This window comes from Thermobia domestica, chromosome 1 (genome assembly GCF_964235325.1).
Source record: "Thermobia domestica chromosome 1, izTheDome1.hap1.1, whole genome shotgun sequence".
In the NCBI taxonomy this organism is placed as follows: domain Eukaryota; kingdom Metazoa; phylum Arthropoda; class Insecta; order Zygentoma; family Lepismatidae; genus Thermobia; species Thermobia domestica.
In genome coordinates, this window is record NC_137454.1 from 249,091,569 (window position 1) to 249,109,258 (window position 17,690).

Sequence of the window (17,690 nt, forward strand, 5' to 3'; positions counted from 1 at the left end):
TGCAATGAAATAATACATAAAGTTCGTCGGATTATAATATGTAAATTTCATTAAGGAAACAGGACATAAAATTTGACTTAAATAATTTTATAAACAATTTGATCACTCCAAAATAGATCCTACAACAAATATAAAAAATCAATAACTGTGCATTCATTGATTATCAGCACAAATATATTCAATATTCTATTAAAGTTATTTTATTTGATAATCTTCAATAATCTTCAATCAACTTAATAGGATAACTTTGAGATAAAAGAGTATTCAATTAGGAAAGTTAACATTTACCAATATTTTTCGCATATCACTACAACATCTTTCATAGCGAATATTACACTTTATACAATAAATATATGGTTTTGTTCCAAAACAAGCTAATAAGGAACCTTCGAAACAACTTTAAACACAATTCATTTATACTCAATACTCACAAGAATTTGACAAATACATACACTATAGCCGTATTCACAAAATTCATGAAAAGCAGAATAGCATTTGCCACTAATAAACTTCAACATATTTTCGGATCAATCACAGAATATAGAATAAATCTTGAGATACTGAAAGAAATTGCTATATAACTCTACTATCCATATAGCAATAACTTGAGCGTTGTTATCACAAAATTTCATACAAAACTTAACTTCCCGTAATAACATACAGATTCTTGCCTTTCACGTTTCTCTTCCAGTTTCGGAATGAAATTGTTACAGAAAACATTTCGTCGATATTTGATAAATAATACATTACTCATGAATTTGTATACATTTCCATGTTTTCACTTCTGACTATGTATAACTTGTAGAAAACTAAAATGAAGACCCAGGGTCAGATACTGAACCTTGAGAATTTGACTGTCCACTTCTCTATCGTAGTCGTAATTATGAACATACGGACGGCTACGGACAAATCACAGCCTAGCGCACGAGTTCCAATTCTATCCACTATCACATGAGTAGTGCTATTTATACTTTAAATTGACTGCCGATTTCCTCACCTTTTTAACTCAATGAAATCGTTACACACATCCAGCAGTATATTTACAAACAAATGCAACGTATATTTTTTTCCCAATTATGAATGTAAAAGTACAATAGTCATCTGTCAAAACAAAAATTAATAATTTAATTATCTATACCCAAGTAATAGCCTAATAATATTCTAACTACAAAATAAAAATCCCCAAAACTAAAAATTCCCAAAATAAACTACCTAAATACAAACAAGAAGTCCCAAGTCTAAACGTCAAAACGTAATCTATAGTCTTAAAAGTCCAAGTACTAAATACATTCATAAACAAACATATAAATAACTAGAATCCTGAAATAACTATAGAAATAAAATTTTCCATAGATGTGTATAAATAAATGTACCAAAATTCACAAAAGTAAATCCCCACGTTAAGCGGGTTTTCATATCCAGGCTCCTAACTATGAAAACATTTACGATCACTCCAACCCCAATCATTTCACAGATTCAACCTGTTGTATATAAGTTATTAGGACGTAAAATTGAATGTAGTTTATACGAAAAAGACTTTTATGCATTGCAACACCTGTAACGCCCAAATATTCACCACAAACTTATAGTCGTATCGAAATAAACAAAAAAAAATGTGGAGCAGGAAACTACTTTACACAAAAGTCTAAAGAAGCTCAGTGAAAACGTACGAACTGGTGGAGCGGTTTGGGTGAATAGTCTATCAATCATAAGTGTGTGTGTTCAAACCCTGTAGGTATTATTCAATTTTTTTTCTTAAAAGTGTGTTCATATTTTCATCAGAGGACTGAGAACATTTCTTTGAATAAATCTTTGGCAACTACTTTTCTCTCAAATTCGATTAGAAAGGAACATTATATGAATTGCAGATCTAAAATCCAAAGCTGAAAACAAAATATTAAGTATGTTCAATATTTCATTATTATCCCTTGATTTGTAATGAAAAACTAATTATAAGCATTGATAATTTCAGAAGATTCTCCCCGGGTAATGGTCAAGATATGAATGAGAGAAAACTGATAAAACATTATTAGTAAACTTTGAGCATGATCGAAAATATGGCCACGAAGGGGAAAATTTATGTCGACAAGGTCTCAAATTCTCGAACAGGTAATGCCCTGAAATCATCACTGTTTGAAAGGTTTCCTTAACAAATACCTAGGTAGAATCAGGGGCGGATCCAGGAGGGATCGAGGCGATCCCCCCCCCAGAAGAGGAAACTTTATATATAAGGTTTCTATTTATATATAAGGTTATATATAAAGGATAACTTTATAACTTTATATAAATACACAGGAAGCTACATAACTTTATAGTTACTTCTTGTTAGTTAGTACGAATAATTACGACTACGATTTTGTTAACATAGTCTGAGTGGGGGGAATAAAATATTCCAACAAAAACAAACGGTATGGGACATGTACTGGCAAAGTACATACATAATTGGTATTAAAGAACTAAAGAAGTGTATATATACCAGCTGAATATACCCGTTCTTCGCATGGGGCCAGTACTTGGAAGTCAACGCTTGTGGAAGTATTACTATTCATTTCGGCGACCACGAAAACTTTGGATGTGACACTAATATCGATCATTTTGGATTACTTTAAAATGTCTCGGTATCCCCCCTCCCCGCTGGCTCCCGGCCGCATACAATTGTAGCTGAATTTGCAAGTCATCGCTAATTAAAGTCTCACCATTGATCTCACCGACTGCGAAAATTATGCAATTGACGCTAATATCGGTCATTCTGGATTATTTTTACATGCCTGAGTATTCCCCCTCTGACTCCCGGCCCGCATACATATGTAGCTGAATTTGCAAATCATCGCTAATGGAAGTGTCACCATTGATCTCAGCGGCCGCGAAAACTATGGATTTGACTCTAATATCGGTCATTTTGGATTATTTTTACATGTCTCGGCATTTCGTGTCCCCTCCCTCCCCGCTGACTCCCGGCTCGAATAAGGTGAATTTGGAAGTTAATGTGATCAGAGTTTCACCATTGATTTCAGCGACCGCGAGAACTATTAATTCGACACTAATATCGGAAATTTTCTACTACTTTTACATGTCCCGATAAACGCCCCCCTGAGACCGCCTGGTTCGAATTTTGAGAAAAACGTTTAACTCTGATCTGGAGCGTGAACCAAGGTATTTGTGACTAAAATTTGGTAACTCTCGGTCTATTTGTCTGGTTCCCAAGCCGGTTCCGGTAAAAGCCCCCTGAGACCCCCTGGTTCGAAATTTAAAAAAGCGACTTCGTCTTGATCTGGGGCCTGGGCTAGGTACCCCTGACCAAATTTTGGTAACTCTCGGTTTACTCGTCTGGTTCCCAGGCCGCACACGGACAGACAGACAGACAAACACACAAACAAACTCTTTATTTTATTTATATTAGATAAAGAATTAATATACTGAATATCAGCTCTCTAACTTGAACGGCTTGTGAGATACTAAATTTTTCGCAAAAATTCGAACCCTCTTAGAATATGTAATATAATGAAATCGATACCGAATTTATGATAACTTCCTAGTTGAGATTGAGGCCTAAGTATATACCAAAAATCATTTCATTTGACTTTGCAATTTGGATATGATGATCATGCACACATAGTTACATTCAATTTTTTATATAATAATTCATATATTACACATGATTGAAACATTTTTCCCAGTAGTTAGCTCCTCTAAGAAATCACAGGCTGCGTCTCAAATAAGTCCTATTGCTATTATTACAGTTGCAAATATCAATATCTAAAATTTCCTGAAGTTCTTTTGTCAATAGAAACAAATGAAAAGAAAAAGATACCTTGAAAGAAGACAAATTCACCAGTGTTCGGAAGCTGTCTACAATGCACTGAGCAGAATGAGTCTGTGGGTCGTAATACGTTGTTAAGTCAGAGTGGGGGGTTGCAGTGGGTCACGTTCTGTTGACCCGCGGCCCCCCGACCCGCTCCATCTCTGGACTGTACATACGGATAAAACAATTATATATATATATATATGCATTTTAACCTTCTTGATTTTACTGAACCTTCACTAATTTAAGATAATTTACAAAAAATGCAGGAAAGCAATTATTAATAACATATATAAAAATATAGAAATGTATTTTGAAGGAAAAAGTAATTGGTGTACTCAAGACTCGAACTCGAGTTGTTTACTCAATAAGCAGACACCTTACCGACTTATGCACGGCACAACGTGCAGTTTGTCGTTTCGAAGCTTTATTTCTAATGTGTGTGTTACGTAACACCGCTACCAGATGTCAGTAGTAGTGCGATCACCCATTTCGCAGTTACGAAATCACTCTTTTAACCCCCATTAATGCGATTTTTATATACCTATCTATCTCTCTCTCTCTTTCTCTCTCTCTCTCTCTCTCTCTCTCTCTCTCTCTATATATATATATATATATATATATATATATATATATATATATATATATATATACAGGGTGCGAATTACCGGGGGGGATGAGGGGGATTTACCCCCTCAATCACATTTTGTTCCCCCCCAAAGAAGTCAGCTGAAGTATCCCCACCGGGGATGCTCGCTTTCCCCCTCAAACTATGCTTAGTATAACTCCAAATGTCGCTGATTTTTGTTATTTCTTGTAAATTTAATCTTCTAGCTGTATTTCGAAATGATCGATGTAAACTGTTCAGTTTTGGTTATTTCTACTTACTACCTAATTACCCACTGTTTTCAACGTTGTTTAGTAGAACTATATTATTATGACTACGGTTGTTACTTGCAACTGTACCTTCGTACCCTTCAGTTCGTCATCGTTTGTGAATTTGAATGTACTAATTGCGTATGCTAGATTTATAAATGTTCTTGGCGGTTGGCCAAGAAGAAGTAAACAAATAGCTTCTTCTACCATACTTGGCGAAATTCGGATATGTCATATTCATCCTCTATATTTGTATCGATTATCATCTTATTTTAATTTTTGTTATAACATGTTATTTCATTTTCAAGTGTACTCTTTGTTAGCACATGGTCTTCATTCCCTAGTAGGTTGTGAGTATGCAACTCAAAAGTTGCATTTAATTTGTGATAACTAGCATAGTAATCACTGCTTTTACAGTTTACGGAAATGAACTTTTGAAACTGTACTCAAAATCTGAGATATAGGTATTCTCTCGTAAGTATATGTTAACGTACACGCTGGGGGATACGCTCCTAGTGAGCAGACATGTTAATGAAGGTGATTTTTAGGTGAATAAGCGAATAATTCAAGATTTGTTTCAGCATTTGTTAATATGACTGGTTCTCCGTGTCATTGTCCGTGTCTGTATAAGCATTTCAACTAGAGCGGGTTTTTTTTTTAAAGTTAACCCTTCATTTTTCCATCTTTTCGCTGTACAGTTTGCTGTCCACGCAATTAATGTTGTCTGAAAAACTTCAGTGTAATGTTTTACTTTATTAGAATAACGTAGCCCATAGTGAATCAACTGATCTTCAACCTAACAGTAAAGTAATTTTTAAGTGTTGACTTTCTGTGCCCATCACGGAATCGATATTTGGAGAAAAAAAGTCGTGATGAGCACAGCTTTAGCGGGAAGTAGAAGCACAAGCTCGAAATTTGAATTGAGAGATTTTAAATATTTGGCCTTCGATTTGACCTTGATGTGAGAAATCGGAACCAGCAACAATCCATTTCTTATTTGATAGGCTAATATCTAGATTTTTTTTTTAAATGTCCGGTTTAACTGATAATTTTAGTGGTTTTCACAAGACTGAAGTAGGTTTCTTTTCGCAACCTGTATGTATTAATGCAAAGTGGAAGCTTTCAATATGAGTGGAAAAATTAATATATGCTTGTGATCATGGCTATCGCTCGAGCCGAATTATTAACTAAATAAACCTTAGAGAGCTACGGGGACAAGAGTGAGTACAACATTAAAACACGTTCAGAAAGGTTTAGTGGGGTATGTGTATGTCAGACAATATATATGTGCATAGTTATTGTCGGTAGATTTATTAAATTAATAAATCTCTTATTTATTACAGATGTCACACACACACACATATTATATATATATATATATATATGGGGGGTAAGGCATTTATTGCCTCATTTTGAAATTTGAACCTTCAGACTATGTCCTTTGGCCTAATTTTATCCCCCTCAATATAGATTATCTAATTCGCACACTGTATATATATATATATTGACAACAGTAAGTAAGAGTATAGATTAAGTTCTTCTTGATTTTAATCTACAGAACAAATGCTTTCAATGAAAACATGGGGCCTGTTGCCGTAGATGGCTAAAGGCCGTAAATAAAATTCAAACTTCAAGTGTAACTGGGGTAACTCCCGACAATGGCTGATTTAAGACGTTTGATAGCGCCGGTAATGGCTGGTTTATAAACACACTTGCTATAGCGTGTGTAGGTAAGTGGTTACAGCGTCTGACTGTTATGCTAAGGGTCCGGGGTTCGAGTCTCGGCCTGGACTGAGTTAGTTTTTTTCCAAGAGTTAAACATTATAAATGCGTTTGATGCTGAATGAGATTTATCCTATGAAGGGAGAAAAAACCAGGACGGATACAGGGGGCAGGAGGAAAGACGGACACTGTTTATCCTTAAGTGTTAAAATTTAATTTATCCCCATGTCTTTTGCTCTTTCCTTCTTTTCTCATTTTGTTTAGCTTTCCATACTTTTTCGGTCTCTGCATGATGCGTATTATTGTTTTCGTTTCCTTTGCATTAATTCATATCTCTTTGGTCTTAAAGTGAATGGAATTTCTGTAGATTTATCTCGTGGTTGTTTCTCTAAGTGATGCTCTCAGATAGTAATACTTTTTCCTCCAAATGGAGGAATATCCTGGCATGTTATGTTTTCGGGCATGTATTTGCTGTCATTTTGGTTGTCCAACTATCAGACATACAGTGAAACTATTCTACTACTGGAAAAAGCTATAATTTCTTATGTATCCAACCTCCATTTTCTACTGTCGCTGACTGTACCTTAAACTCAGGAATGAATACACTTCCAATCGCTATTCCTTGTACTGTTCACGAAGTTGATATGACACCCATTGATTCATCTTTTCTCAACTTTACTATTACTTTCAGAAGATTGGAAATAGCTTTCAGGAAAACGCTTACCTTTGCAGCAAGCTTTTACACTGTTTGACGTACTGTAGATTCCTTTCCACACTGGCCCCCAAAATATTCATTTTCACATGGTATTCGCCCCCGACCATCATTTTCTTGACTAAATATCCAGTACATGACTTCTTGACCCAACGCAGGACTGTTCGCATATTAATAGTTCTAGGTCCAAACGCTGAGCTCATGTTCATCACCACTACACTAGTTCCGTATTCCAATTTTCACTTATAGAGTAACACAGTCCGCACATCATAGTTCAACATGGTATTTTCAACTCTTTCCCACGAGACAACCACTGCATGCACACACAGAAATTTCACTATCGTTCGTTTATCTCTAGCTGGGTCAGTTTAATTGGATGCACATGTATTTGCCCAGCAATGTTTAACTTTCTTGTCTGCAGAAAACAATATTTCATAGTACATAATCGAATGCATATTGTGTTCAGAGCTTAAGGGAATCAAGTTAACTTTTTGGTAATTTTAGACATAGTCTATTAGACTCCATATGATTCTTCTTTCAGAGCTTAAAAGTTTCACGTTTTGATATTGTAAATAGACTCTTATAAGGTAGAACAGTGTAACCTTTTTCCTGTAGTTAAGTATTACATTCAAACTTTATATTTCTCTTACAACTTCGTTAATATGATTTGATTCCCTTGTGCTCTGAACACCCCATATAAAGATGAATTTACAATTTTAGTTTCCCTTCTAGTTACACTAATATGTTAGGACTTGAAACCAACAGTTTCAGTTGTGAAGTTTTCTGTTGGCCCGATTCACATCGTAAATTATTGGTTCTGAGTTCAAACTTCTTTAGCCCTATTGTCTAGAGCAGGCTTTCTCAACCTAAATTTATTTCATGTAATGACACCACTTTTATCACATCCTCTTTCCAGCAATCCAAACTCAATAAATAATTTCTAGTTTGTATTAAGCTTTCTTTGACTATTGTTGTTTATTGCATAAAGTTATGTATGTGTGGTAGCCTTACAAACACATGTAACTCTGCAAAGCATAACAAAGGATCCTAAACGAAACCAATCCCTTTGAAATTCTATGTCTCCATTTACAACGGTACGTTTGTATATTTTCTTGTATGGGCAATAAGTTATTCGAAATATGTAGTGGGCTGGCTGTAGAAGAAGAGAAAGAATCGATAATGCTAATATAAAAAATGAGATTCAGATGTCGAAAAATAATCAGGTTTTTGGAGCGTCGTTGGCAGGCAACCAAATAAATATGAGATAAATAAAATGAAATGATATAAGGAACAGTATGTGTGTTGTTTCAATGACTCAAATATTATGAATCAAACACTGGTTCTTTATTCTTTATTACTGAGTCACATTAAATAACACACACTTCGTCTCTTATATTGATTCAATTTTATTTATCTCATACTTATTTGGTTGCCTGTCAAAGACGCTCCAAAAACCTGATTATTTTTTGACATCTGAATCTCTTTTTTTATATTAGCATTATCGATTTTTTCTCTTCTTCTGCAGCCAGCCCACTACATATTTCGAATAACTTATTGCCCATACAAAAAATATACAAACGTACCGTTGTATATTATGGCGCCCGAATGGAATTTTCCTTTTTATTCATTAACTTTCATTACAAAAAGGAAAAAGAATTCTGGACCGTTTATATTCATATGGGAATTATTCGAGTTTTCGAATTTACCTCGTATATTTAAAAATTACAATGCATATAATTATACATACATATATATCATATTTAATTCTATAACACTATTATTATCATCTTCATTATCATATTCATTTTAAACTTTATCATCTTCATTCATTTATACATTTCAACGACGATGAGGGCACATTCGAAATTAGATTAATAAGTTATTTAAGTCCTTTTTCTGGTCCATTAAATGCTGGTTATAAGCTATGTGATTCCTTTTCGGGGCCATTACATGCTTTGTTACAATTTAATAATTATTTACTTGGGCATCATGAAGAAGGTTTTGAAAAAAATGTATGTGATATTCACATAATTGTTCTTTGGATACAATATGATCGAATATAAGATATAATTAAACAAAATATAAATTAAGATAGCAATATCAATAATAATCAGGACATAGCATAATAATTAACATCTTATTAACATCATGACATGAATAATGAGATTGATGTTATATGTTGGCAATCATAAGAAAAACACATAACATTACGATATTTGTAGACATAATTTGAGTAATTGCAATCATATATACATGAACTTAAGATACGGACAACACATAAAATCATAATGACGTTTGAAGCAACACACGTCAATTGAGTGCGGTCCCCCTCAGACGCCGTAATTTCAATCTAAGTTACATATCCAACAAATTCCTTATAGAGAACAAAACTTATTAACTTCAATATATACCTTAGCATTACAATGATGCCTTTAAACATACTTCAATAACATGGAACACAAATAATGTGATTGATAATACAAATATCAAAGAAAACACATAACATTAACGCATTTGGTCAAATTAAGAATCAATTTGATATGTCTTTTCGGACGCCTTTACATCAGATTAAGTTACATGACCAACAAGTTCATTCAAATGACATTGTAAATCACAGATCAAAACACGGTTTTCAGTTTTCTTTACTTCTACAGTTCTTAGTTTCTTACTTGTATTACCATGATACCTGCCATCTGCGCAGCGTTTCAAACAAACCGCATTATTTCTGTGGTATTTAGATGGTGTTGTATTATCGGCCAAATCAGGTTCAGTTCTTCTTCGTTTGACAGGTGATGAAATATTGTGTCTCCTAATGGATCTGTATTTATCCTTTACACAATAGTCTTGCCTGCAATGTTTTCCGTTTCTTCCGTAATTATATTGTGTTAAGTTACCGGTACAATTAGGTTCGGTTGTGTAATCACTACTACTGTTACTGTCACTACTAGGTTTAGGTTTAGTTACTTGATTACTATTAAGGTTGCTATTACGATTAGGTTCGATTACCTTACCGGTAAAATTAGGTTTAGTTCTCATTCCTTTTAATGGTGACAAGATGTCATGTCTCCTAATATATCTTTACCTCTTCTTTCCATAATGTTCACGGTACTTTGTCCTTCCACCGGTACACATGTATTTAACATCTTCCTGCACATTGGAATCACTCTTCAATCGCACATGAATACATCTAAGTTGGTTTCTATTAATGTTAGCTTGGCTCATGTTGCCATTATACAGTAACATTGAAGGATTTTTAAAATCTCACACTGTCATGCTTAGATGACTGACATCAACGCACTGTGTCATGTTCCTTAAGGATATTGTCGGATTGCTCACTATTATCATATTAGTCTTGTCACTAAATGCACAGTCCAACTGATTCAACTCGATCGGGTAGTCAGGAACACACGTCTTCTTCCTGAATTTCACAAATACTGGATTCAACTTTCTTTTTGCTACATGAGGTACTGCCATTTACATGCCATTAGATGATTCCATTACCATTACTTCGTCTTTAAGATTAGTATTGAGACATGATAGATACTCAACATGATATTGAGAGTTCAAGTAATCAATAGCATTCACCAGACGAAAACGGTTGTACCTTTTCACACTTTGATGCATACCGAAATCATCATTACAACTTGAATCCATGAGGCAATCAAAATTATGCGACTGAAAGGAAAAGTTGGGATAGTCTGTTCCAATCAACACGGCAGTGTGTTTCCGTGAAGACTTCGCAAATTTTACCCATGTAAATTCGCAGTTTACTTTTTCCTTGGTTTCTACATTGCCTAAAGATTCAGGGAGTCTCTGCACTATCTTGCTTCTCACCTGCTTCATCTGTTGTAGCTGTTGTTGTAATCCGTCATTGCGCTGTTGCAATTGCTTTAGGCGCTCATCAACATGTTGTGCTTGCTTTTCTAACCGCTGATTCAATTTTTCAAATTGTTCCGCTTGTTGTTCTAGGCGCTCATCAACATGTTGTGCATGCTTTTCTAAACGCTGATTCAATTTTTCAAATTATTCGGCTTTTTGGCGGGACATTTCCTTCAAAATTTCCAACATATTGGATTAATTTATTGTTTGGCTGTCCATCGCTTCACCATCTGTGCCACTCATAAAATATAATTATTGTCTGGCTCAACTTGGGTCGTTTTCTACTAAACTTCAAAAAACGTTCCTTCTTAATCTCGGGTTTCTTGCACCATTTATGCAACGATGAATCAAACACTGGTTCTTTATTCTTTATTACTGAGTCACATTAAATAATACACACTTCGTCTCTTATATTGATTCCATTTTATTTATCTCATATTTATTTGGTTGCCTGCCAACGACGCTCCAAAAACCTGATTGTTTTTTGACATCTGAATCTCATTTTTTAATATTAGCATTATCGATTCTTTCTCTTCTTCTGCAGCCAGCCCACTACATGTTTCGAATAACTTATTGCCCATACAAGAAAATATACAAACGTACCGTTGTACATTGTTGATCTATCAACAAAACAGCATGGCTATTGGGAATGCCATTCGTCCCAGAAAATCCGGGACCGTCACGGAATCGAGATCTGCGTCCCGGCGCCCAGACAATATTTCTCGGGACGCCTAATTCACCCCAGATTTTCATTTTTGAAATATGGCAATCCTAAGTATATGGAAATAAAAATAAGCTTATCAAAATAACGTTTTAAAATATTTTTTCCGCTACTAGATTCTAATTAAATTTATTTTGTTAACTTCTCTTCGAAATTTCCCATTATTCCTCTACACTGTAAAAAATAATTTATTAAATTTGAGAAACCGTTTCTTACCTCTGCACCAAGACAATATTTTCTTAGAAATGAAATTTAGCAATTCTCATTCATAAGAAAGGTAACAGTTTATCTTCTGGTTTCTCTTTATACAACCTCCTCTACTTTTCTTCATTTCTCATTAATGAGAGTTTCAAACTCTTGTTTCTAAGAAAAGATCTTCTCGGTGGACAGATAAGAAACAGTTTCTCAAATTTAAAAAAGTATTTTTAACAGTGTAGCGACCTCCTTAAGGATCCCAATCTCCAGATAGGGAAACTCTCGTTCAGAAACACTTAAAAAAAACTTACTTGATATGTGACGGAAGTAATTGAACCACAATATATGGTAATATGGCCGTTGCTGTGGCACTTGTTGCTCCAAAAATGCAAGAGAGGATTAAAATTTCTATAGAGGTTTGGGCGAAGTACAGAACCAAAGTAGCAGTTCCAGCACATACCAAACAGCCCACTGAAATGAAATAATAAAATGATGATCAGAATAAAATTTAAGTTCACGCTGACTTCTAAGAAATTCTTATACCAATTTGTTTAGAAGGTGAGAGAATAATTTAATAATCTAAAACAGTTGTTCTCAGCATAGGTGTTACCCCAGCCAGCGAGCGTTCTCGTTTCCAAAGTAGGCACTGGAACAAATATGGATGATTGGGAACGAAAGACTATTTAAGGGCGTTAGAAATTTCATGGCCAGTTATGGGAGCCATAGACGCACACACTTGCATGACCAACATGCGTGAAAGATTTTTTTCATCATACATGCTAGAAGAACTTTTTGTCCTCACACGTACCAACATGCTGTCCTACTTAACGCACACTATCCACCTTCAACGACCTTGACATTATGAAGGAAAGAGTCACGTGATTTCTTCCGCTGTCGTGATTGGCCGTCCTAAATATAAAACAACCAACTTGCATGAACGAGTACATACACGGTAAACATGCATGAAGAACGACAAAACCATCATACATGTTTACAGAAGATTTTGAAAACTTTCAGCATGCATGAACGAGGCCATACACGATCAACTTGCCTGTCGGTTTATAATTTTTCATGCATGTTCTAAGGCTCCTTCATGAATGTGTCTGCGTGTATGGGTCCCTTGTTTCTAGACTATTATTGGACTAAAGCCATTATGTATTTTACAAATTATCAAAAGTTTATTTCTTTTAACAAATAATAATGTAAATTTTTAAAGGTTGATTTTAAGAATTGAAGTCTTTTTATGGTTCTTACAGTTAGATTGCTTCGGCCAAGTCACAGGTTCAGTCTTCTGCATGGGTGGATTGGATTAAAATGATTGGGAGCATTCAGAACAATCGCATTCACCCAAGAAGGGAGCTAGGCTTGAAAATACTAAAAACCTCTGATGTAAACTACTAATGGGGATTCAGTGTCATCTTTAATTTTAACCTATTCATTTGTTTGGGGAGTTTTTTTTATATTTTATTTTCTCAGAAATACTCAGTAAACCGGGATTTTAATGATGTGATTTTACTGATTTTAAGTCTGGTTAAATGAATTTGCGTTTTATTTAAATTTAGCATCACCTTGTGAATTTTGATTATTACATACTAAAATGTTGCTCGACCCCGATTACAGTCTCCCAGTTGAAGGTATTAAGCTTTCAGCTTTCAAAATTTTCAGGTTCCACTGATGGCTTCGTTCATAACTTTTAAATTTCGATAACCTAACTCGGAGGTGAAATTTACTTCGTTGTCAGTTAGGGGGCCCACAAAATTTCTTTTAATAGTATATATTATCGTATTACATTTCGGAGATGCTGATCAGTAAAACTATATCATATTATTTGGAATGTTACATTTCACTTGAAATAGTTTGTGTGTGTATGTGTGTGTATTGTACGTTTGTTTTCTATATAAACCTTAAAGAGACCTGCTAACTGTCATTTGAGATGTGAAAGTATTCTCAAAGTACGCAATGTATAGAACCCACGCGGTTACTCGTTTGTGGTCGGGAATTATATAACCGGTGTTTGGGTAATAAGTTTGAAAATTTGTGTGAGCTGGGCATGCGACAGCAAAGTAACTAAATATAGTTTCATTTATTAAGATGTTAATATTTTATTAATGTGTATGTATGTGTGACGATGTATCATATGTAATTGTTTAATGTATCGTTCGATGGAACGAAGTGCTTCGTTGTTTCCCGGTTTGTATTTACACGAATCTTATCTTTTAGGTAGTTGAAATACGAAATGAAACTAGAAATTGGTAGGATTGTGTGTTTAGGAGGTGCGAGGCCTTAGGTCGAGTAAACGGGGGGGGGGGGGGAGAAAAGTCACCATCAGACCGAATTTAGGAAATATTAAGAGCAAATGCACAAAATTCACTCTTGATGCAAAGGCTGGTGCATAAGAGATGCGAGGCCGCAGGCCAAACAAACATGGGGATCTGGTTGCGGAGCCTCCAGCTAGCCAAAGGCTAGTTACATTATAAAACTTAATTTTTACGAAGTAAGGGATATTTAGCTAGATTTGAAAATGATGAAATCATTAAAAATTTCCTGTTCATTCCAAAGAAAAAAAGGAAAATAGTTCTTCATTTAAATTATGGGATAAATACAAACAAATGATTGCAAGGATATTCAACACCGCTAACTTGATGGTGGAAAGGAACACTATATTGGACTGGACAATCTCCGACACCATCATGTTGTGTCACGCATTCAGAAAACTTACGAATAATGCGTTGTGCTGATTCTTCTTTCGATGTTGTGGTGGGTAGCAGTTCGCGATCAACGTGAGATAGGAACAGAACAGAACATTGGGTGTGGGAGGTGATTTTTCTGTGAGAGTCCAAAGTGAGTCATTTTATTCATGTTACAACGAAGAAAAATTAACATTTACAGCTCTTAATGCAACATTCATATATAGAAATAATGTCACGTAAACAACTTCATGGACCCACAAAACTATTTTCTGAAGCAGAAGTTAGTTGTTGAATATCCAGAAAACTTTTCAGAATACCACTCAATGTTTGAAAGCTTTCTTTCATGTATTACTTTTCAACTTCAACCATTCCGTTGTTTCATACAGCAGTGGCGTATTTAGGGGGGCTATCGGGTTCAATCTCCCCCCTGAAATAAATTTCTTTTTCGCATTCCACATACAATAATAATCCTTCTTACCATTTCTAAGAATTTCAAGACTTTTCATTTTCTCGCGCTCTTTGTTCAGAAATAATACTGTATTTGTCAAATTTCATTTCATGTATGAACTCTGTTCTTTTTTTCTTTCTTTTGTCCATTCAAATCTTTTTCTTCTTCTTCTTAGTTGTTACTTTCTTTCGTTTCTCCTATCATACTTTCGAAAGGCCGTCGTCAGTAGCGCCAAAACTAAGGAAGTATGTATCTTAATATAGGGCCTAGTCACCATACTGTTCACAAGGAGCTGTTTTAAAAAATGTAGAGTTATTAAATTAGTTGTGAAAAATTATGTAAGAACAAAATGTATGTTGTTTAATAAAACATAGTGTAATGATATTAATATCCTTCTATTGTTCATAACTTTTTTATTCTTTGATTATTTCATTCAAATTTAACCTTTTCCTTTAAATGACTTACATTTCTTTTTCTTATCACGGGATCTGTATTTAATTGACTCATCCCTGGGTAAAAAGGATAAGTCAAAAATGTGATTTTACAGGAGAGCCCTCTTTTTTCATTTTTAAGATGTATTACTGGTAAAATGGAGCTAAAATCAGTAATTATAATTACTTTTAAGCATAATGTTATATTTAATACAGAAAATAAATTATTATTATTATTATTATTATTATTATTATTATTATTATTATTATTATTATTATTATTATTATTATTATTATTATTATTATTATTATTATTATTCATTAGCCTTTTAAGTGACTTATCTCTTTTTGACCACTGTTAAATCTGATTTATCCTGTTTTGCTCATTCGTAAATTTGACTTATCTTGTTATTATTTCTGGCCAATATGACTTAACTCTTTGTGATCTTTATTTTTACCATGTATTAATACAGAAAATAAAACAAAATAATTACTGTTTACTAATTTTTCTTGAAATGCAGTTAAGGAGTTTCTACAGTAATAAAGATATGAAATCAAACATGGTGACTTGAGTAATATGAAACTAAATATTCATATATGAAAGAAAAGAGCTGTACCAATCACTAAACACAAGACTTTAAAACGCTTACAGACTACTAGTCCTCATCACTGGGTCCGCACCCACATAGTACACGACGTCCCTAGGACGTCCCATTTTGGTCCCAATTATCCCATATAGTTCCGGGATTATCGGAACAATGAGTAGACATATACTTTATATGGGATACGCACTTATATAAAACATAATGGACGTCCTGCATGGGACTTCCTAAAGAATTTCCACGTAGGACGTCCACGGGATGTCCCGAATGGGACAGGAGATCCCAAGGAAATCCCACGCTGGACTCACCTAGAACCACACTATCCGACGATTTACCAGTGGACATCCGTTTGGGGTAATGTTTAATATCTAGTTTTCCGATATATTAGCTGACACCTGGATATCCCGCGAATGTCCTATGGATACATGAAAATAATGAAAGAGCTGTACCAACTACCAATCACTAAACATAAGACTTCAAAAGTGTAAGTCCTCATCACTGGTCCGTTTTGTTGAAACACTATATGAGTTGGTACAGTAATAAGGATGTGACATTAAATATCATGAAAACAATGAAAGAGTTGCACCAGTAGCTAAACATCAGATATTAAAACTCTTGACAAGGGCTATGAGGTGGATCACACTCTTCAACGTGAGAGTCGTTTGTAAATTTTGATAGAAATTGTGGAATATAGGACCTATAAATGGTAGCAGGGAAAGATCATTCTTTTTCTTATCCGAAATTGGGTTTGGTCCCTCATAACACTTCTTAATTTCAAGGCATAGGTTTTTAGCTCCATGTTGTCTGAAGTTTAATTAATGGAAGACATCATTTTGGTCATGGGATTTCTTGTATAGAATAATGCCATAATTCTTAGAGTAACGTACCCACTTCATGTGATTCCATACAAAGTGTTCCCCTTACTCGTTCTTCTTGCGGAGTAGTGACCCCTTTAAAATTGCAGAAAAATCAAGAAAGTCTTCATTTTCCATTTCAACCATCGCAAATTACTTCTTGACAGATGCAGTTTGCATGAGCTGATAACAATCCCATGGGTGAAAATTTTCAAAATCAGTTTTCTTCTGTTTCCTTTCAATCGCTGAATGATCATAATCGCATTCTAAATGTGAGCGTCCAGATATAAATTTATGGTCTATGGTTTCTAAATGTTGGATGTTTTGTAGTGCAGTGGATAACATAGCTAACGTATTTCCTATTTTGATCACCACATATATCGCTATAAAATGTTATATGCTTCACATCAGGAGACAGGTTACATAAATGCTTGTAAATGCATGATGATATTTCATTTGCGCCTCTTGCACCTCAGCAACACCTTCATGCCACATGTAGCAGGCAAGTACTTTGGTATTGCTATCATGAATAGTTAAATTATAGGTCCAAAGCTGTCTTTTGTAAAACGAAACATTTGTTTGCAAATTTGTTGTAACTACAGCAAGATACATACCTGCAGCAAGATGTCTCACTGACTGCAACTCAGTGTAGTTCGCAGAACAATTGTCAATCTCCAATTCAGTCATTCCCGAAATTTTCACTGCTTCGTTTAAAACAGGAATCAGTTCAAAGTACTCTGCATCCTCTGTATTAACAG

The 17,690-nt window shown here is 34.6% G+C and overlaps 1 protein-coding gene across 1 annotated transcript in view; it reads right to left on the reverse strand.

Annotated features, from left to right (window-relative positions):
• LOC145679354 (solute carrier family 22 member 13-like) overlaps window positions 1-17,690 on the reverse strand; it is a 74,979-nt gene that overhangs the window by 26,531 nt on the left and 30,758 nt on the right. Inside the window, exon 6 of the mRNA XM_081749939.1 lies at window positions 12,219-12,378. Within this exon, the coding sequence (XP_081606065.1) occupies window positions 12,219-12,378 (160 nt within the window). The remainder of the gene's footprint in view (window positions 1-12,218; window positions 12,379-17,690) is intronic.